Source organism: Malurus melanocephalus, unplaced genomic scaffold, assembly GCF_030028575.1.
Source record: "Malurus melanocephalus ecotype Western Australia unplaced genomic scaffold, MMel_1.1 scaffold_27, whole genome shotgun sequence".
Taxonomy (NCBI): Eukaryota; Metazoa; Chordata; class Aves; order Passeriformes; family Maluridae; genus Malurus; species Malurus melanocephalus.
In genome coordinates this window covers 1,426,974-1,446,736 of record NW_026623259.1, presented here as the reverse complement: position 1 = coordinate 1,446,736, position 19,763 = coordinate 1,426,974, and the positions used below count along the sequence as shown (strand labels likewise).

General features: G+C 36.3%; 1 protein-coding gene across 1 annotated transcript in view; it reads right to left on the bottom strand.

The window, feature by feature from the left end:
* Positions 1-6,003: 6,003 nt before the first annotated feature.
* The window catches only part of TFEC (transcription factor EC), a 37,012-nt gene continuing 23,252 nt past the window's right edge, over positions 6,004-19,763 (bottom strand). Inside the window, exons 6-7 of the mRNA XM_057390489.1 lie at positions 11,511-11,658; positions 6,004-10,595 (exon numbers count right to left, since the gene is read on the bottom strand). Coding sequence (XP_057246472.1) covers positions 10,215-10,595; positions 11,511-11,658 — 529 coding nt within the window. The 3' untranslated portion in view covers positions 6,004-10,214. The remainder of the gene's footprint in view (positions 10,596-11,510; positions 11,659-19,763) is intronic.

Sequence of the window (19,763 nt, the reverse complement as noted above, 5' to 3'; positions counted from 1 at the left end):
ATCACTACTCTGGGCAACATGGGCTTCAGGATTAATATTTTCAGCCTGGGAGCTCTGCTTGCCCCCAACAGGTCGTGGTATGATACCCAGTCCCTGCAAGACTGATCCTGAATCAGACTGGTCAATTCAAAAATGTTCAGCAGGTATTTTGACCCTGATATTCTCAGAGTGAAAAGCTGTGGGTCCAAAAAGTACAGCACAGTGAGAGATGCCCTCACCTTTCTTGTGACTCTGACAAGCTTATTGCAAACCAGTGTTAGGCAGCTCCACACAGTTACAAAGCAAACAGTTAAGGTGAGGATTACAGCAGTTGTTTTCAAGTGTTCAGTTCTCACATATTGCACACCATGAAGGCAATTTTCGCTCTCAATAAAGGGCACTTGACTTTCGGTTCATTCTCCCTTTAGCACTCCTCTTGCAGTGATATTGGATACAAAGCCATTTTCTTTCATAGGGCAATACCTGGCAGAATCTAGGATGTAATTTAAGGGGCTCTATTGATACCATAAATTACAAGAAGTCTGCTGAAGCAGTTTATGAATGGCAGTAAAAACCTGAAACTGAACTACATCATTAGAATCATGCATTGCATACATGTATTATTATTTATAATACAGACCTAAGTATCCCTGCATTTTATAGACAAGGCAGATTATGTAGGACCTTGCACTAAATGGCAACAGGGCTTCCACAGCCTTTTTGATAGCAGATGTTCTCTAATAATGGAACAGAAAAGTGATGTTTGTGAAGTAACTTCATAAAGGAGAAAAAAAACAAGTCTTGGAAAGAATGATACCACTGTAATATTTTCTATAAGATCAGTTCCTTGTGCCACTCTCTGAGTAACATATTAGTTCCACAAACAAGCAGATTGAGTTTGGAGGACACTTAGAACCTTAATTATTTCTGTACACAAAATCTGTGTTCATATTTCAGAGCATATACCGAAGTCTGATTTGGTTGATGTAAATCACATCTCTGTCTGTTTCTGCTTTTAAATTCATTGTCTGCTATTGGCATCCAGCACCAGCACTTTAACAACACAGTTAAGCAAAGAGAGAAAGAAAATAAGAAAACTACAATGTCACTGAAACTGAAACAAATTGCTTGCTCTCAGTTCAATTAAGAAGTTAGTTCCCCAAAACAAAGTAATTCATAGCGTCTATTCAAACTTCCCACATCTGCTTCAGGAAATGGACTTTGAAGGGGAAAACCCAAATAGACATATTTTTGAAATTATTTTAGTGTGGAATTTACTCAATTCTCAGCATTACTTCACTGCTCAAAACAGGGCATGAGGCTGAATGCTGTAGTAATAACCATATTTTTCTTAACTACCCAAAAACTAATTTTGTCAGTGCAAGCATAATCAGCATTACTTCACTGCTCAAAACAGGGCATGAGGCTGAATGCTGTAGTAATAACCATATTTTTCTTAACTACCCAAAAACTAATTTTGTCAGTGCAAGCATAAAGCCTTGTTTAGAAGAAAATCCTCAGTTAAGCCAACATGTTCTTGATGCAAAATCCACTCTCACCAGCAAGATTATCAAGTACAAGGCATGTGAACCTCCTGGCAAGCACTAAGAGAGCCTGAAGCCAGAAACCATCCAATTCAGGACTTCAGGGATCTGAGAGAATCAAACATCTATTTCTTATTGTATTTCAATATACTGAGCATCAAAACAAAGGTAGATCTTCTGAAAAAAAAACAAGTTTAAAGGGCAAATATGTTGATTTTATTGCCATGCTTGGTAAATTTTAAGATCAAAATATGTAAAAACTCATTCTGGCATTTAAAATAATCACATAAATACTTGTCACCAGTAATGTATTGGCACTGTTTCATAGCTACCAACCTGTTAAACCACTGACTGGTCTGGCAGGTTCACCTGGGGCTGCACTGAGAAGCAGRAGGAGCTGCTGGTGCTCGTCACACATACACCCGCCTCTTAGCGAGGAAGGGCGGTGAAGAAGGGAGGGGAGAATATTTTTTTGTCCTTCAGAGTTAGGCCTTAGAGTCCTTAGAGTTTGAAAGGGGAGAGAATAATATGAGAGGAGGGCAAGAAGGGGTACTCCTAACTTACCCTACTGGAAGCTGCAAATACCGTAAAAAACAAGCTCCTTTCTTTTCCTTTGGGAAAAGACAGGGTCTACCAGAGCCCAGCCTAGTACTCTTCTCTCTGCCTGCTTCTCAGGCTGATATTTGCCCTTGTGCAGAGATCTTCCTTTGGGTGTAGCAAATCCCTTTTGTGACATTTTGGGATCTGGAATTGGCCTTCTTTTGTTTTCCATGCTCCTTAACTTCAGTTGACTCATGTTTTGCTTTCACTTGCCCRAAGGATTCCTTGCCCACAGCAAAAGAGCAAGTCAAATTTAATGTAATTTGGAGTATGAATTTCCAGGTGGAGACAATGCCCCTTGAGTGCATATTGCAGGAGTCAGTTCTCTGGTCCATGCTTAAAACTGACATGTTTACTTTGCTTTGCAGTAAGACTAAATTGCTTTGTGTCAGTTTGTTTTTATAGCAACATTATATTAACTGTTCTACAGTAGAAACTATTTTTCAGAGGAAATGGAATGATATTTCTGCAATTACTTTTGATATTCCATTTACTTTCCAAATGGCTCTGTAGCAATACAAGATTTTTGTTGTTGAGGTTCCTTTCCCGAATGACAGCAGGAGATGCACGTGTCACATAAAAATTAATTGATACTAAGACATTATATTAATTTTTAAGGTCATCACATTATGTTTTAAAAAGAAACGTTTCCTTTTATTCAGCCTACTCGTGGAAGAATATGCAAAATACTCAAGCTAACAGATTTTTGTCAAATTCTGAATATTAAACTTAAATAATTTGGAGTCTTTGGTAACTGAAGACAAGTCCGTTACAAGTAAATGCAATGTACAAACATGTTTTCTGGTAAAATGATTAAAAATAAAAACCAATCAAAACTCCTGTTAAACACCATTAATAAAAATTAATGTTCTCAATTGGTTTTTAGCAGGAAGTGATCTTGGTCTGAGGCTTAGGCTGCCCTCTTGTTCAAATGTCTCCAGCTCAGAAGTCTGGGAGGTCTGCAGAAGAGCTAAAATATGTGGCCAAATCCTAGTTTGCTACCACAGRCCAATGCCAGATCATGTAGTGTCAGTGCTATCACAGATTTTGMACTTATTGGATGACAGCAGGGTTTAAAAGTGACCCAGCTCTGGATTTGAGGCAGGACAATTAGGAACCCTGTGACAGCTCTGAAGAAATCCAGGTGGAAAGTGGGACCAGGAAGAGATGTCCTTTCTTGCAGAGCTGGGAGCATGGTGCTTAGTTCATTTGACTCTGCTGGCAATGGGACTGGGTGCACAATGGAGCCAAGGCTGTCACTGCTGCCTCAGTTGCACAGACACTTGGTCCTGAGATGTCCCTAAGGTGTCCCTGGGTGGTGACTCCAATCACAAAAATGTTACATTCTAGAATTCCAGGGGCCTGAAAGAGAAAGTAAATTTCTAATCCAAGGAGTTTGTACTAAAAATGCAAATTACTTTGGCGAAGCACTACTTTTTGAATGGTTCCTCTTTTGCAAGCAAAACATCCATCTAGGAATATTTAGGCATTGATTCCAGAAAATTAATAGATATGATATCACTTGAATCAAGGCCCCTCACACTTTTTATTGTCTCTTTTCACACAGAGGAAGGTTTCCTACTTTCCAACAGCAATGTATCTGCTAATCATAGCAATCTGTGATGTGGAGCTTTCTTGGCAACCTAGCATCAAAGAAATCATCACAAAGTTTCAATAACTGAGAATTAATATCAGTCCTACCTGGAAATCAAAGGGTAAAAAGATCACAATCTAGGTCTAGTGCTAATGCAAAGCCTGATAGGTTTTCCAAGGAAGCAAGATAATTAAGATAATTTGCAATTGAAATCTTTTGAGATTTAGTTATTATACCCTGATATATACTGTTGTAAAATAGGAACCCAAATATAAGAGTCAYGAAATTTTCTGAGGAAAATACATGGTAGGTAAGGATGCCATTTTAAAGTGCATGAATTGAATGAATGTACTAAACACAATCTTAGCATTTTAGTACATATACTAAGATACAGGGATCTTATTTGGGTGTGAAAATGCAGTTTGGAAAGACTGAGATTGTATATCTCAGTGACATTTGAAAAAAAACAACTCACTGGTAATTTCTATGACTTGGGGTATTTCCCCTTCTAATACAAAGTGTTCTCTCAAACTCATAAGCATATGAATCTCTTTGACTATACTACTGTTCAATCTGCCTGCTCATAACTCAGCTTCTTATTCCATTATAATGCTTGAATGATTCACATGCAATGTTTCCAATCCACTTTTTCTATCTCGTGAAACTTTTTAACGAAATGTTAGCATTTGCAGGCACCAGATGTTTTGACATAAGGAGAAGCAATATGTAAATTTTAATCCATGGTAGGAACAATAGCCTGGAGGCACCTTCTTCTTATTACATGAATCATATACTTAACCACAATGTGGTGGATTATATCAAAATCATCACCACCCTGAATATAGAACACTTGTCTTGTGGTTGCCAATTAATGAAACTGATATATATTTAACTTGATAGGTAGCAGTGATTTAACCAATAAGCCTTACATACTTCACTGCTGCAGTCTCCTTTATAATTAAACTTTTGATCTGATTATTATCACCACAATCCACCACAATCACACCACCACAAGTTCTCCTCTAATCTCCCATTGGCTGTCACCACAAATGATACTGACAGYAAATATTTGTCTGTCAATCGCAAACCTCACTACTTTTAATCAAGCAGTGTATCACACATGGCTTTTCTAATCCCTGAAATAACTTCTGATTTTATTTTCTGATGTTGTTTATTTAATCCTTAAGTGTCTGAGTCTATAACAGGGTAAGTACTGGTTCTCTGCAAAGCAAACGGGGGGGCTCTCAGTCCCTTCACAAAGAAGCTGAGTACCTTTTATGGTCAAATCCCAAGTCTATAATAAATATGTAAAAAAGCAAAGCTTCTTTCCATAGATAATCACTGAACTTTAAATAATATTTATAATAATATTCTATTTTAATACTGATAGGGGTGTCTTAACRATTTGACAAAATAAAGAGCCTGAAGAAATCTTTAGTACAACAGAATATTTATCTGATGTATAGAAACAATGAAACTATGAACTATTGCAAAACTGTAGCTGAAATTTATACTACYACTCAACAACTTTTACATCATTTCATGCGCAGAAAGTACCAAATAGCTTCTAAAGAATGCAGCACTTTTGATATTAAGAATTCAAAATGAAATCCAAATCCTTACTTACTKCCTTAAGTGAGTATCTTTTAGTGCCAAATGCTACCTAATTATCAGCTTTAAAAAATGTTTTACATGTTAAAATACAATATTCTGTTTATCCTAGATTGTCTGGGGAACATCTAGTACATTAAAAGGTTTTTGTAGAGCTTCTTAGTGATTTAACTGATATCATCATGCCTGCTAGCAATTTTGCAACATTCTGAAAACACTTTCCATAAATCAAAGCCTTAGCAGCAGGAATAAGCAGATGGCAGGAGACCATATTAGAGAATGTATCAATTATTTTTATTAATGGGACACTACTGGATCATGATGTATCGTAATGGACTAAATGTTTAGCAGTTGTGAAGTGTTTTGTCTGTTAGTATCTCCGATGTTCTTTCTGGACGTTACTATATTGCCTTTTGGTGTCATTTTTTGAGGGTCTGGACAGAGAAGCTTCACAAGGGACATATAAAGAAATGTTTTAATTTCAGTCCTTTAATTATATTCATATAATAAACATAAAATGCCAGCAAGTATAAAATGTAATTGTAAAAAGATTGCATGTATAGTGCATAATAAAGTACATTCTGTCTGCATACAATGACTTAGAAAACAAGATACTATATGGTTAACAATGAAAAATAGCAATTATTATAAAAATATTCTACAGTCTCATAATAGCCATGTAAATGCCTTTACTTATCTAAAAGACTTAACATAATTTTAAATTACAATAATTTTACATCCTCCACTCATATATACAGTCCTATTAAATTCAGAAAGTATTATAATATCAATGTTCTTATTAAGATTAAGCAACTGAATTATATTTAGTTATTTTATTACATAAAGCAACTGTGTTCCTGTTTGTTAAAATTGTTTGCATTTGCTTTATCTTTTCACACTRTCCACACTATGCACAATGAAATAATTTAGTTTTCTGTTCTTAGTATAGCATCTATATCTGTGTCATGAATCAAACMGGATGTTAATATTTCAACTCCCTTTTCTTTTGTGTAATTATCAGTCCACTGTTTTGTGGATTCTGTARGAATATGTCCACCAGCTTTGAACAGCTGCTACTGGAAACACGCAATAGCTCCTCATTTAATACAGCTGGACAAAAATAGCCAGTTCTCCTACCCCCTGCCCTGCTTGAGGTCAAGATCTGCAAGACTTTAAATTCTTTTCTAGTCCCAGACCTACGGGCATATTATGCATAGCTTTCATGAGATTTCACTAAACAGATCTCTGCTGGAAGTAGCTAAAAAGTGTATTTTGCTTGCACCACATTTCAGCCCAAAAAAACTTGCATGGACAGCAAATAAATTCTTCCTGATGAAAAATGTCAGGATTTGTCCCTGTAGTTATAAAATCTCTTTCCTCTGCACAAGCTGGTAGGACTGGACTTGGCTCTGCCCTAAAAGTCCTCTCAGCTTCACAGCACTATCTCTGAGCCTGGGGTGGGAGGGGGAGTGTTTACTCCAGAAAGTCTGGGATACAACTTCCAGCACATGCATCTCCTAAACACCTGCAGTAGCAGTAGCACCTATTAATCCCCAGAATGTCCTAGATTGGTTTTACAATTTGCACCACCATTTAATTTCGAGGGTGAAGCTGTAATCCACGCTATWATTATTAGCTGAAATAGTAATTATGATGACTTTATACTAGAAAAAATGTAATGTTGGTGAAATACCATTGCCATAATAAATACCTACAGGCATTGATGCATTTAGTGTTTTGGATAAGGGGGCTGGGGGTTTTGTGTGAAGGAAGACAGCTTGACTATGTTTAATGATAGATGCAATACTGTACCTTGCAAAAAGAATATTGACTATCTTGGGTTAAGTTTCTCATGCAAGAAGAGAGAAAAATTCTGGTGCTTTAGACTGAAGCAATTGTCAGAAGAATGAAAATCAACTTTAAAAAATTTAATGGATGCACTATAATATTTTTTTAAAACAGTGCTTATAAAAGTGATGAAATTCAGGATGTTATTTAAAGTCAATATAGTTCAGAAGTATGGTCTAACTCACATGTAAAAGTTCAATGGGAAAATCATGTAATACATTCATATTTAATTTCTCTTTCTCCATTATGAGCAACCCACACTGGTGTATTTAAAACTAATGTAGTAGAAACTTCAGTACAAGGACAAATGGCATTTGATATCAACCAAATAACCCTTCCTTTCATCAGCTAAAATGGACAATATTCATACTACACTAGACATAATATAGGCATAAATGTTACTTTTAATTCATCATGTTATGTATGTCAATATTAGCAATTGTCTTTGGCAAAACTGTAGCAAAATAATTCCTCTTTTAATTAACCCAATTAAAATGGTGGTCAATCCTATATCCAGTCTTTGGTTAATACTTGTTTGTCTTTCTGATATGCTACAAAGGAAAACCAAACCAAGCAAACAAATAAAAAGAGTGACAAAAACACCAAATCAAAACAAAAAAAAATTACTGGAACCCTACTTGTTGTTATTTTTAGCCATGAAGTGGAGGGATTCAAAATCTCTTCTAATGGTCAGGTGAGCACTTATAGGTCATCTGGCATCCAAGTAGTTTGTACACACTCAAAGAAAACCTTGAAATTTCTAAAAGCATAAATATTCTTTTGAAATTGGACACACCATCATCTTTCATTGCCATCTGGATAYGATTTATTTTCCAGCTGCTAATTTTCCAATTATGAAGCTATTGTGACACTATTGGGGTTATTCAGGCATGTGCTATGGCCTGGGAGCAACAGAAACCTCACAATGACTTAGGAGGACCCAGGTGCAAAAAATAAAAGAGGTAATAGTAAGAAACAATTGCTCTAGTTTTGGATAATATGTTTAAAAAAAATTAAAATGTTCATGCAAAGAGCAATCCACTTTAATCTCATCTTCCTATTCCCAAACCTGTGATGCTTCTGGAGTGTGAGTCAGGCTCAGTGACAACAAGATTAATACACACTTTTGGAATCACATTTTGAATTATTACAGGACTTCTGTGGTCGTTTCAGCTGGGGTAGAGTTAATTTTCTTCACTGTGGCTAGTATGGGTTTGTGTTTTGGATTTGTACTGAACACAAAGATGTTTTTGTTGTGGTTAAACAGGGCCTGCTCAGAGCCAAGGCCTTTTCTGCTTTTAATACTGACACACTGGCAAGGAAGCTGGGGGTGCATGGGAGGTTGGGTGATCCTGAGCTGGGACAGGTGATCCAAACCAAACCAGGGARTGTTCCAGACCATATCCAGTCCTGTTCAGTATATGAAGTGGGGGGAAGAAGGAGGAAGGGGAGGCRTTTGGAGTGATGGTGTTTGATTTTGCAAGTCACTGCTACTTGTGATGGGGCTCTGCTCTCCTAGAAGTGGCTGAACCCCTGCCTACCCATGGGAAGCAGTAAGTTAATTCCCTGTTTTGCTTTCCTTGAATTTCCAGCTTTTGCTTCCCTTATTAAACTGTCTTTATCTCAACCCACGAGTCTTCCAGATTTCACCCTTCCAATTCTCTCTGCAGTCCCTCTGGCAGGGCAGTGACCAACTGACTACATGAGGTTTTGTTGCTGCCTCAACCGCTCCCGAATTATCTCTTGGCTTTGATTGAGGAAGGGTGATGAGGAACCTGTTCCAGTTTATTTTCCTGTGTTTTAATATTACAATTGGAATGATTGCCCTCAGCATTCTTCAGGAACATGCATCACTCTCCAGAATTTCACTACGGATAGAAGTGAGTTTTCTGAATGCTCCCTCCTAGCAAGCTAGTTACGAGATGTGGTGCATCACATCAGTGTTTCTGAGTTTGACGAGTCTTCCTTTACAGCTTTTCTGCAGTGAATCCAAAGCCAAATTTGAAATTAAATTATTGTTGTTCCTACTGTATACAATGGGAATCTTGTAATTTTCCTCTACTTCCRAATGGATTAAAAGCACACGTATGGATATAGTCCCTTTGGAAAACCTCACTGTGCCATCAAAGGACACTGAAAGTGTCATCCAACAGCACAGTGTTGTATCTCTGAATTCCAATCTCTTTCACATAAAAAAGGACACATTGAATATTCTTGGAATTAGCAGCTGACTTAGCACTGTTAAAAGTAATGCTTGTTTTAAATTGTGCTGATTTTAACATGGAGTTTCTGATCTCTCTTATATATCCAAACAGACTTGCTGCTGCAATGCTTTATCTTTGAGTTCATTTGAATCAGTCATTATGTTAGTTTCCATTTTTCTTCTGTGTCATGAAAAGATATATTAAAAAGAGTGTTCTTTTTCTACAAATGAAAGATTAAAAACTAATAGCATTCCACGGAAAGTTTAAKGGATATTCTCATTTTAAAGAGAAGTCCACACAGTTTAAACATCATGCTTACTTGTGTGAAAGCATTCCTATCTGGCTGGTTTATGTTTTAAAATCTGTAACATCTATACAGTTCCCAGTTTAAAAAAATTCTTTGTTGTTTCACATTTTGTAGAATTTTTAGTTATTAAAAAATAAAGAAATCAGCAAATGACTAAAACTCATATTTGTAGCAAAGAAAAGTGTAAGCAGATCGAAAAGAGTTTGAACACAGTTCTGTAACATGGGAATTCCTTTTGTGGTAACCATTTTCTTAGTACTGTAAAAATTCATGGAATTATAGTAAAAATATTCCCAATGAAGAGAGATTTGTGCAAATGTCGGCTGGGAAGAGAGGCTGATTTTGGGGCATGGTGTGAGTTCATGTCCTTCTTATTTTCCTGTGAAGTAAGGGCTGATTTAAACCTTGCCACGTAGTAATTGATTTTCACAGTGTCTCTCCTTATAATTATTTAAAATAAGAACAAACACCATGCTTACTCAGTCTTTTAGCAGGTGGTTTAGAGAAGCATGAGACCCTTTTTGCTTTTATAAATCATCTCCATCATCTGTGCTAAAGCTGCTTCTCCTGCTGCTCTCTTTGGATGCAGCTGGGGATGTGGAGGACAAGAGTGGGTCTGTTCCAAATGGTGACACTGTGTCATCCAGTAAGATTTCCTCCAGTCGTTGTTCTTCTTTCAAAGCCGCGCTGAAGGACAAATCCGTGAAGTGCGAAAGGGGATCGGAAAAGGCTGTAGATCCATCACAGACCTCAGAATTTTGTCCATGTACCAGAGGCATTTGTTGAGAGTAATCTACAGAGTTCTCCTCGGGATAGGACTGTTGCTTGATGACCTGTGCAGCTAAATCCACAGCACTGAGKGAAGACATGACTGGAAGGCCATGTGCTCGTGCCTGGATCTCCAGTTCCTAACATTTCAAACAGAAACAATTAGATAACAACCTTAAAAGACAAAACAGCCTCTTCAGAACAGTTGCAGAAAGTATACAAATCACGCGTGTGAAGTTATTATACCTTTTGCCCAGTTGTGGGATTAAATTTTAAAATATTAAATTTTTAATCGAAGAAAATTTGCCACTCAAGTGTTTTTATATCCCCATCTRTCATTAAGGAACTATTTTACAGGAGCAGAAGAGGTAGGGAAGCCTCTTTAAAACKATTGTATACTGAATCCAATGAAGGTAGCAGAAAAATGCTGTAACTTGATAGTTCATTATAAAACTGCTACCCAGAGAAACAGAAGATTCTTTACTTGATAATGCTTTTGTTATACAGACATATCAGTAAATCAGCACACGTCAGGTGATCAATTTTATGTCTATCTACCTGTTTATCCATCCCATTTCCATAGGTGTGTGTCTGTATTAGAATCTTGCTTTTCAAGAGCTAAATTCTGCCTCTTMATGTCAAAAGCAGATATAACACACTCTAAGCAGGGGAGTGTAATGCAGGAAATAGTTAGAAAGGGAAAATTAAAATACTGAAGGGAATTTGTGTCTGGTGTTAATTTTTGGCTGAAGGAATATACTTGTTTCCTTTTTTTTTTTTTTTTGTTTTTTTTGTTTATAATACATGCATAATGAAACTGTTTGCACAAATACTTTATTAATTTTCCACTAATTACTTTAAGTAAGGTATAATTAACAAAGAAATTTCCTAGAAATATAAAAAATATCCCCTCCCCAATATACACAGAAATAAATAGGGGAAACCAATTTATTTTTAACAAACACCATTTGAGGAAAAATTATATAGATTAATAAAATTTGAAGAGGGATAAGTACTAAGAAAGCTTTGTAGTTCGTGGCAACACTCATACAAACCTGAATTCGGAGTAGGAGTCTTCTGTTAGCATGCTCTAATTTCTTCTGCCTGTGTTCTAATTCTCTGGCTCTCTGTTGTTCTTTTTGTAGCCACTTGATGTACTCCACCGATGCTTTTAAAATAGTTCCTTTGTTCCAGCGCATATCACTGCAGAATGTAGAGATAACCTTTTCACAATTGTGCATGTCAGCAGAATTCATAAGAACTTACAAAATCTTTTACATTAATATGAAATAATGATTTACATGACTATTATTCACTCTTAGATATTATTGCTTCTGAATGGAAATTTTAATAGAATAGTTAAGAAGCCCTTATATAGTAAAATTAATCCCAGAATGAAAATAAGTGTCAAAAGAAAGTAATAAAGTGACTTTTTGTGGGAGAGCTAAATGCAATATCATGATTCTACCATTACAGTTTTTATATTTTTAGTGAAAATTGCTTTTATTATTAACTCTAAGATTAAAATCTATGTGCAGTATTTCTGCATTAATGAACTAGGAAATATACATTACTGAGGACTTAAGCCTAAATTTTTAAAGATCATTTTGAATATACTACTCCTTTTACCTGACTTACTAATGAGGTTGCTTTTATGCTTGTAGAGAAAAAAATTATCTGTSCTGAATGCCACTCCTTATTGATGACAGAATGAGGAGTGGCATTCAGAGACTAGAAAAATCACATTTTCATAACTGTAATGACTAGGGAATAACAAAAATCATGTTCAAAAATCTTGAAACAATATAAATTCCAAATTAAAATCTACAGCTATACACAGACCCCAACTCAAAATAAAAGCTTTGCAAAAAAATAAGATTAAACCTGCCCATTATTCAGGAAATAATGGTTTTTCTTCCATCTTACAAGCAGCCTTMCTAGCAATGAAACACTTGTCCAAAYGCATCTGTCCAAAGAGTTTTATGCATCCATTTATCAAGTTTTTATGTATTACTTTAAAAAAGGTCTTGGAACAAGAATTAATTTTGTTGAAAATGTGTAATTTCTAATAAATTTCAGTATTTTATGATACAGGATGGATTCACTGCGTTAAAAGTACAAATATACGGTTTTATCCAAACTATCCACTTCACTGCAAGATTGCTTATGCTGAACAGATGGCTGGCCGAGCTTCTGGTCCCGTATCACAACCCTGAGAAGGAAAAGTTATTCAAACAAGTAAGAATCTGATGTTGGGAGGGGAAAGCTTTKTTTTTTTATACCTATTCCAAAGACTTATATTTACACACTGTTATTTATGGAGCCAAAAGAAACATAAATTATTCTACAGGCTACTACCTGTTTCCCTTATTTATAGAATCATAGAATATGCTGAGTTGGAAGGTACCAATCAGGATTAGTGAGTCCAGCTCCTGGCCCTGCACAGGAYACATCAAGAGTCACCCCAGCTCCCTGAGAACATTTTCCAAACACTTTTTGAGCTCTGTCAGGCTTGGTGCTGTGACCACCTCCCTGCAGAGCCTGTTCCAGTGATCAGCTACTGCTGGGTGAGAACCTTTTTCTGATATCCAGCCTAAACCTCCCCCAGCTCAGTCTCATGTCATTTCTTTGAGTCCTGTCACTGGTCACAAGATTGGTACCTGCCCCTTCACTTCCCTTCATGAAGCTAAGCACCCGTAAAGATTTCTACAGTTATTTTACTTCTAAGTGTAAAGTGCAAAAGACAAGAGGGTACAGGACCCAGACCACCCAGCTTTTCCTGATGCTTCACGAAGGATAAAACATTATGGAGCTGATGCCTTTAAGACACTAAGAAGAAAACACAAAATATTTGTGATAAAGCATCACAGGGTTTAACCATACCACAGAATTAAGATAATTTGCTAGAGATTTGTGAGTAACTTTTTTTTTGATCCAAGAGTGCCCAAATTCAAGTGTCTGTTCTCTCTGGGCAACACACAAACTGTGGGGCTCCAGCACACTGGGACCTCCCTTCGTCTCAGTGCTCTGAGCCAGGAATACAGAGCTTTGGGGATTACAAGGTGAGGAAGTCAGAAAGAAAATTATTATTGTCTACAACCCTATTGTCTACAAAACCAAAACATAGGTGGGTGTGTGTCTGATTTAGACATTGCCTGGTCAAAAAAGCTACAGCAAAGGTGGGACTTGGAGACCAGAGCAGAATATATCTCCCTCATGATATCTGAATCATCTCTTGGCAATTCTCTGCCCTSTGTCTCCTCTCTCTGTATATCTTGTCCTGGTGGGAGAAGAGAACATTTTCCTACAGCATCCCATGGGCTCCCTCCTAGGACGGGACTTTCTCCTCTCAAATGTTTTACCTATGTTCAAACAGTAAAGGTTAAGGAAGCTTTTACTATGCATAATGCGTATTTTATGGACAAACCTTTGACTGCMATCACCATGTTGCATTCATTTTCTTCAGACCTCTTTGGAAAGTTAGGTAAAATACTGAAAGGCCCCTGTTAATGACTGAATGGCAGTGYAGTTTGAAAGGCAGCAAAGTGTCTGTCTCTCTCTGCCAGAGCACTMATAAATAAAGCTAAACAAAATAACTAAAGTAAGCAGGACAAGAATCTTTCAAACTGGGAATCTCCACTACCATGTCAGATATGAGCAGTATATGCTATATGGAGAAACACAAACTGCCTTGTCAAGGAGGTTGCCCTCTAATAAGTACCAAAACCAAAACTAAGACAGTTTTGGACTGATGGTCCAAACCTAACGATATATGGTACTATGAAATTAGAAAAACATCCATAGCTGAAAAAATGGAAATAATTAAAGAAATGTAACAGCAGCAGAAAATTTTGAATATATTAAATATTCAGAAAATATTTCATAGAGTTTTTACAAAAAGTGTAATGTTGATTATAATTTTTTTTTAATTCAAACTCAACCAAAATTTGGTTGATTTTTCTGAATGATGTAAGAATAAGTCATATATTCATGACTGCATTTGGAATATTTTTTTATGAAATTCATTCATGCTACATTTTTTACACATAATATCACTTTGCAATATTGCTTACTTTTAATTCATGTTTTCATGGTAGTTTTAGTTTTTGTTTCTATGGTAATGATTTCTTTTCATAGTTTTAAATAAATCTTCACTGGAAGACTAATTCCTGGATTGAAACTGCCACAGAGAGATGGATCTGGTTAGCTTCTGTGTGAGATACATATGGACAGATATCTGTTGTGGCAATATTTACAGATCTGAGAGGCAAAACTGTTATGGAGAGCTAGGATAAAAATGCAGCAGTGTTGCTGGTATTATTAAGGAGATCGTGCTTTAACCTGTGTATGTGTGCATGTGTGTCTGTGCATRAGTGTGTATCCAGCGCCTCTCTTCTACATCTCTTCTCATATGTACAAATCCTGGTTGGTGTCTTATTAAATGAGGAATATTGAAGTTAAACCTTCCTGTGTCTGAAGGTGACACAACAAAGGAGCAGCCGGTGACCTTAGAAATCAACATGTATTTCACTTCACACCTTTCTTTGCCAGAATCTGAAGAAAATACTGAAGATGTCAGTGCAGACATGCACTGCATGGCAGSCATCCCTCACTCCTTCAAGCCCAGAGAACCACACAGCAGTCACAGGACATTGCTGTGGGACAGCAGAGGCTCTGTGCAGATGTGCAGGGCTGGAAGAGTCACAGCACAGCTGGTGGGGTGAAGGCAAACTGGGCAGGTACAGGTGAAGTTCCTGAGGACCAACACTGCAGTGCATCTAGCTCTGCTTAGAAGGCAGGAAAGCAGATTCATCTATGATGGGAATAAAAACCAACTCAGCCTYTGAAAATGGGTTAACTCAAAGCACAAATGCATAAGAAGAATTCAGAGATTGTTTTACCATTTATTGGGTTTCTGTTATTTCTCCGAAAACAATGAATTCTAAATTGRGTGTAAATAAAGCTATCTGAAAAGTTATAAAAATGTCACTATGAAATTACAGGTTTTGTTTCTTCGAGATTTATAGATTGTGCTCATATATAATATAGAAAAAAATTGAACTGAAGAGGCCTACAAACCCATTTGAGAACCTTAAAAACCWGAGGAATCACTGGCAGTTGTTACTCATTGAATTGGAAACTACTTCATAAAAACAGACAAAATACTTGTGCTCTTAACTATTTTGATCCTAAAAACTCAGATATAGATCTGCTCTTCAGATATAGCAGGAATTAAGTTTTTCATTTTGATCTTCCAATTCTATTAATTTGTTTCTGTTCATTTTTATTTTTGTTTTGTTTTGTTTTATTTTGCCTTTGTTTTTCTTAATCTTGATTTTTATTARATGCATGTATGACACCATCCTGAAAATATAAAATACAAGGGAATTTCTACATCCAAACCAAGTCATTTGAGAGTGGTAACATGTTTTGCATGTTTGATCATCAGTAGTGACCTCTCAAAGGAGGATTGCTCCTTTTTCTTCTCTGTTTTCATATAGTGAAGTAATTTTAAGTTTTTAGAAAGCTACAGATGTGTTAGTGRGTTTAATTTACAGAGGTCTACCAAAAATAACTAGATTTGCATGGAAAATTGAAAAAAAGTAAGTAAAAAACACATTATGATTTGTTAGTCTCTGAATCCTTTCTCCTCCTAACTTATACATTTGAATCTCTCCACAAAACTCAAATGCCCAGAACAAAAAATGCAACTCTCACCAAGTTCTCCATTTTGGAGCAATTAAAAACAGAAAAGAGACTGATCTTCAGCTTATCTCCATTAATTTAACTTTTTTGAAGTCAAAGGAGCTTCACTAGTTTACAGAAGTTGAATTCCTGTATCAAGGACAGGAGCATTTGCTTATTTAAGATTAGAACTAATTAACAAAAGCAGTATTTGAGAGAGTGTGATAGTTACAAAGTTTGCCAGACACAGGCCATTTACTAACAACAAATACATTTGAGAAGCTGGAACTATGTTTGCAGACCATTTCTTTCCCTGTTTCTGAGAAATTATCTGTAAACTAAAGAAATTTGCTCTAAGAAATTGTTAGGAGGACTTTGCCCTTGTTTTGGGGACTTGCACAATTGCAAAGTACATTATTCTGAAAGAGGCAGCAATTTTCCACTTCACAATAGCATGAGTGTGCACAAGCTTTTCCTTTGTAAGAAATGTGTCYGTGCTGGCTGTGAGAGGGGCTGTCCCCAGGCAGCAGAGAGGTCAGGCACAGGTAGATTCAGAGAGCAGAGAGGGGACAGTGACAGCAACCCACTGCTTCTGCCCAAATCCTCAGCAGCTCTCTCAACATCCCAGTTCTGTAAAATGACTAGAATCCTTGAAGGAAGGGGTTTTTTTCTTGAAGGAAGGGGGCAATTCAAGTCCAGCTACAAGTAAACTGTTCTTTCTGGCATTCCCAGGCTCCATCACAATAAGAAGTCCTTCACAATAAGAAATGGAAAGTGGGGTATAATTAAAGGAGCACGTTAGGAGTTTTTCAGCAAAATATGACTGAGTATTTCTGGCATTTTTAAAATTCTATTTTTGAATTATTCTGTAAAACTGATTTGCATTTCTGAATAATCTAGCACTTGGATATCTAGGCATTGAAGATTAAACAAAAGAGTCATAGTTCTTTGTAACTTATCTTCATTTTCTAATGCTGATGAAGTGAACTTAAAACACCCATTCATTTATACAATGTAATCCACACTTTTCATCATTAAATTAGAGAAAAAGAAAAAAAAAAGTGGAAAGAATAGGGGTTTAATCCAGCAAAAGAAAGTCCCTGTGGAAGCTCTGCAGGAGCCAAACAAGTTCACAACGTAACTAACAAAACAAAAGTGAAATAAAAACCCCGCACAGCACTTCTAAGAAATATAAATCACAAAAGGTTTCCAAATGGCATAAAAAATGTCCTTTTCTGTTCCTGATTCTGAATGTAATCTTCTTGAAGCAAGCCATCTGGGACAGGCATGCTAACCACAATGGCTTAGTTAGAGCAGTATTTGCTCTTTGGTGCAAAGGCTGATTTTCTTCACTGTCATTAGTATAAGCATCAGTAAGCTTTCTCCCTTTACAGCTAAGTTTCCTCTATAAGAAGAATCTTCTAAATCAATATGAGGCAAAAATGCTAYGTGTGATAAAATGTTGCAGATAAGGTATTGTAAACCATGATAAATCTCTTTCTTTCAAAGAAGAGGGGGCAGATTGGGGGCACAGTAAGGTGTTATGAAGAAAAAAAACAAGAACTGAAAGAGAGAATAAGGACACTGAGTTATGAATTGGCAACACAAGACTATATCAAAAGGTAATAATTTTGATCTCATCAGCCAACAAAACAACATGTTCAAATTAATATCTTTCCACCTAAAAATACAAATACAAAAAAAAATTGCTTACACTTCTTTGAATTAATCTATCCTGGCACTAAGCTGTAGCAAAGTTATGTTTCAACCTGGTTTTTCAAAAACCCTGCATGTTTTGATGCCTTTTTTTTTCTTAACACCAACTTAAAAGCTTTTAAGTAGGCCTGCTATCCAGAGGAGTACTGATTATCAGCCTTTTGAAGACAACAGTCTTCAGAATGTGAGGTACTTAGGTTCACCTTGTGCTTTTGTAAACAAAACCACTCGGGCTCTGGTTACGCTGTTGAACTCAGTCATGGGTTTGCAAACTAAAACAAGATAAGGCAATGACTTCAGAATCTATACCTGAAACTTTTTCATCAGGCAACACCAAAATCTGAGGGTAAAGTCCACCATCCACTAACTCAAGTAAAAATGCAGGTCCAGATAAATAATTTTAAGAAAAGCTTAAATGATTGCTCTAGGTATTAATGTTTTGATTAAGTTCACAAAGTAAACCTAAATCCAGACCAAAACATGAGAGACACCTCTGTAGGCAATCAAAAATTGCAACTGGAATTTGTACCCTATGCCTATCTCTAATTGCAGTGTAACCAGCTTCTATTTTTGCTTTAGAGCTGCAAACCAACAGTGCCATCCACTGTTTTTCTGAGAAATCTTTCAATTACTTGCCCAAATAGTATGGAATACTGAAAGATGCACCAGCAAAATTTWAAAAAAAACTCCTATCAGTCTCTGCTTCCAACAGATCACATGGCCAAAATTTTATTTAGGTGCTTAAAGCACTTTTTATTTTAACTCAGCTATAACACCTAATTCCATATTAATAATAAAAACATACCCATTTATCCAGTCTTGGGGGGATGCTATGCAAGGAACTGAGTTTGTGAATTCTCTGAAATAGATCCAGTATGTTAACTTTCTCTCTGGTAATTTCACTCCAAATAAAGCCGAACTTGTACTTATGTAAGTCTCACACAGCTTTACATTGATGCAGAAATACCTAATGTAATCAAAAGATTGCTAGTCCTAAGGTAAAAAAAAAGCTGAAATATCAATAGATGTTTCCATTTAAATTATCATGTAATTCTGTATTGGCATGCAAATGATAAAGAAAAAACTGTGTAATCAATTTTATGCAAGTCACAATCATTCTGGTGCATTGTCTTAAGTCTTCCCTGCGTGACAAAAGAAACTTAAGGCTGAAGTTCAGCACTAAAAATCACTCTGAATTGTTATTGCTAATCCTGCAATGGGGTTTTCCACAAGGCAGCTTTTTCCTGTTGATGACAAATACAAGCTTTAAGGGAATGCACATATAGTTCAAGCAATACGCATTCTGTGTTTCTGTGAGTATATGCATTAGTATAGAATGATATTATTATAGCAATTATAGCAATTATTACTTTTATCCTTGCATTTTAGGAGTGGTGCKTTCTCTGCACTGAGTTGAGGACTTYTGAAAAATRCTCAGACTACAGACTCTTAAATTGATGGTTTTTTCCCCTTAGTCAAAGGGCAGACAGTGACAACGTAAATTTTGTGTTATCCCACTAGAGGGCCATGGCAAGAGCTGAAAGCATTACTCCTTCCTTCTCCAGAGACACCACACAATTGTGCTCAGGTAAGTGATACAGACTTTCTGTTGTTTGGCTAATCTTTTTTCTTCTTCKTTTTTTAATTTAGTTTGGGTTTAGTTTGTTTGTTTTCCCTCTAAGTGGCAGTCACTCCTAAACACCCTAAAATTGCTTTCACATATTATTATGCTTCCACATCAGTTTTTCCAACAGGCACGAATAATCTGTCACTTTAACAGCCTGACCTAAGCCAGTGACCTGGCATGGAAGATTTTGCATCCCATTACTCAATCCTAYAGCCAGTATACACAATTGTCTCTTTTTTTCCTGTATTTATGCTATAAACATTATTATAGGAAAGACAGT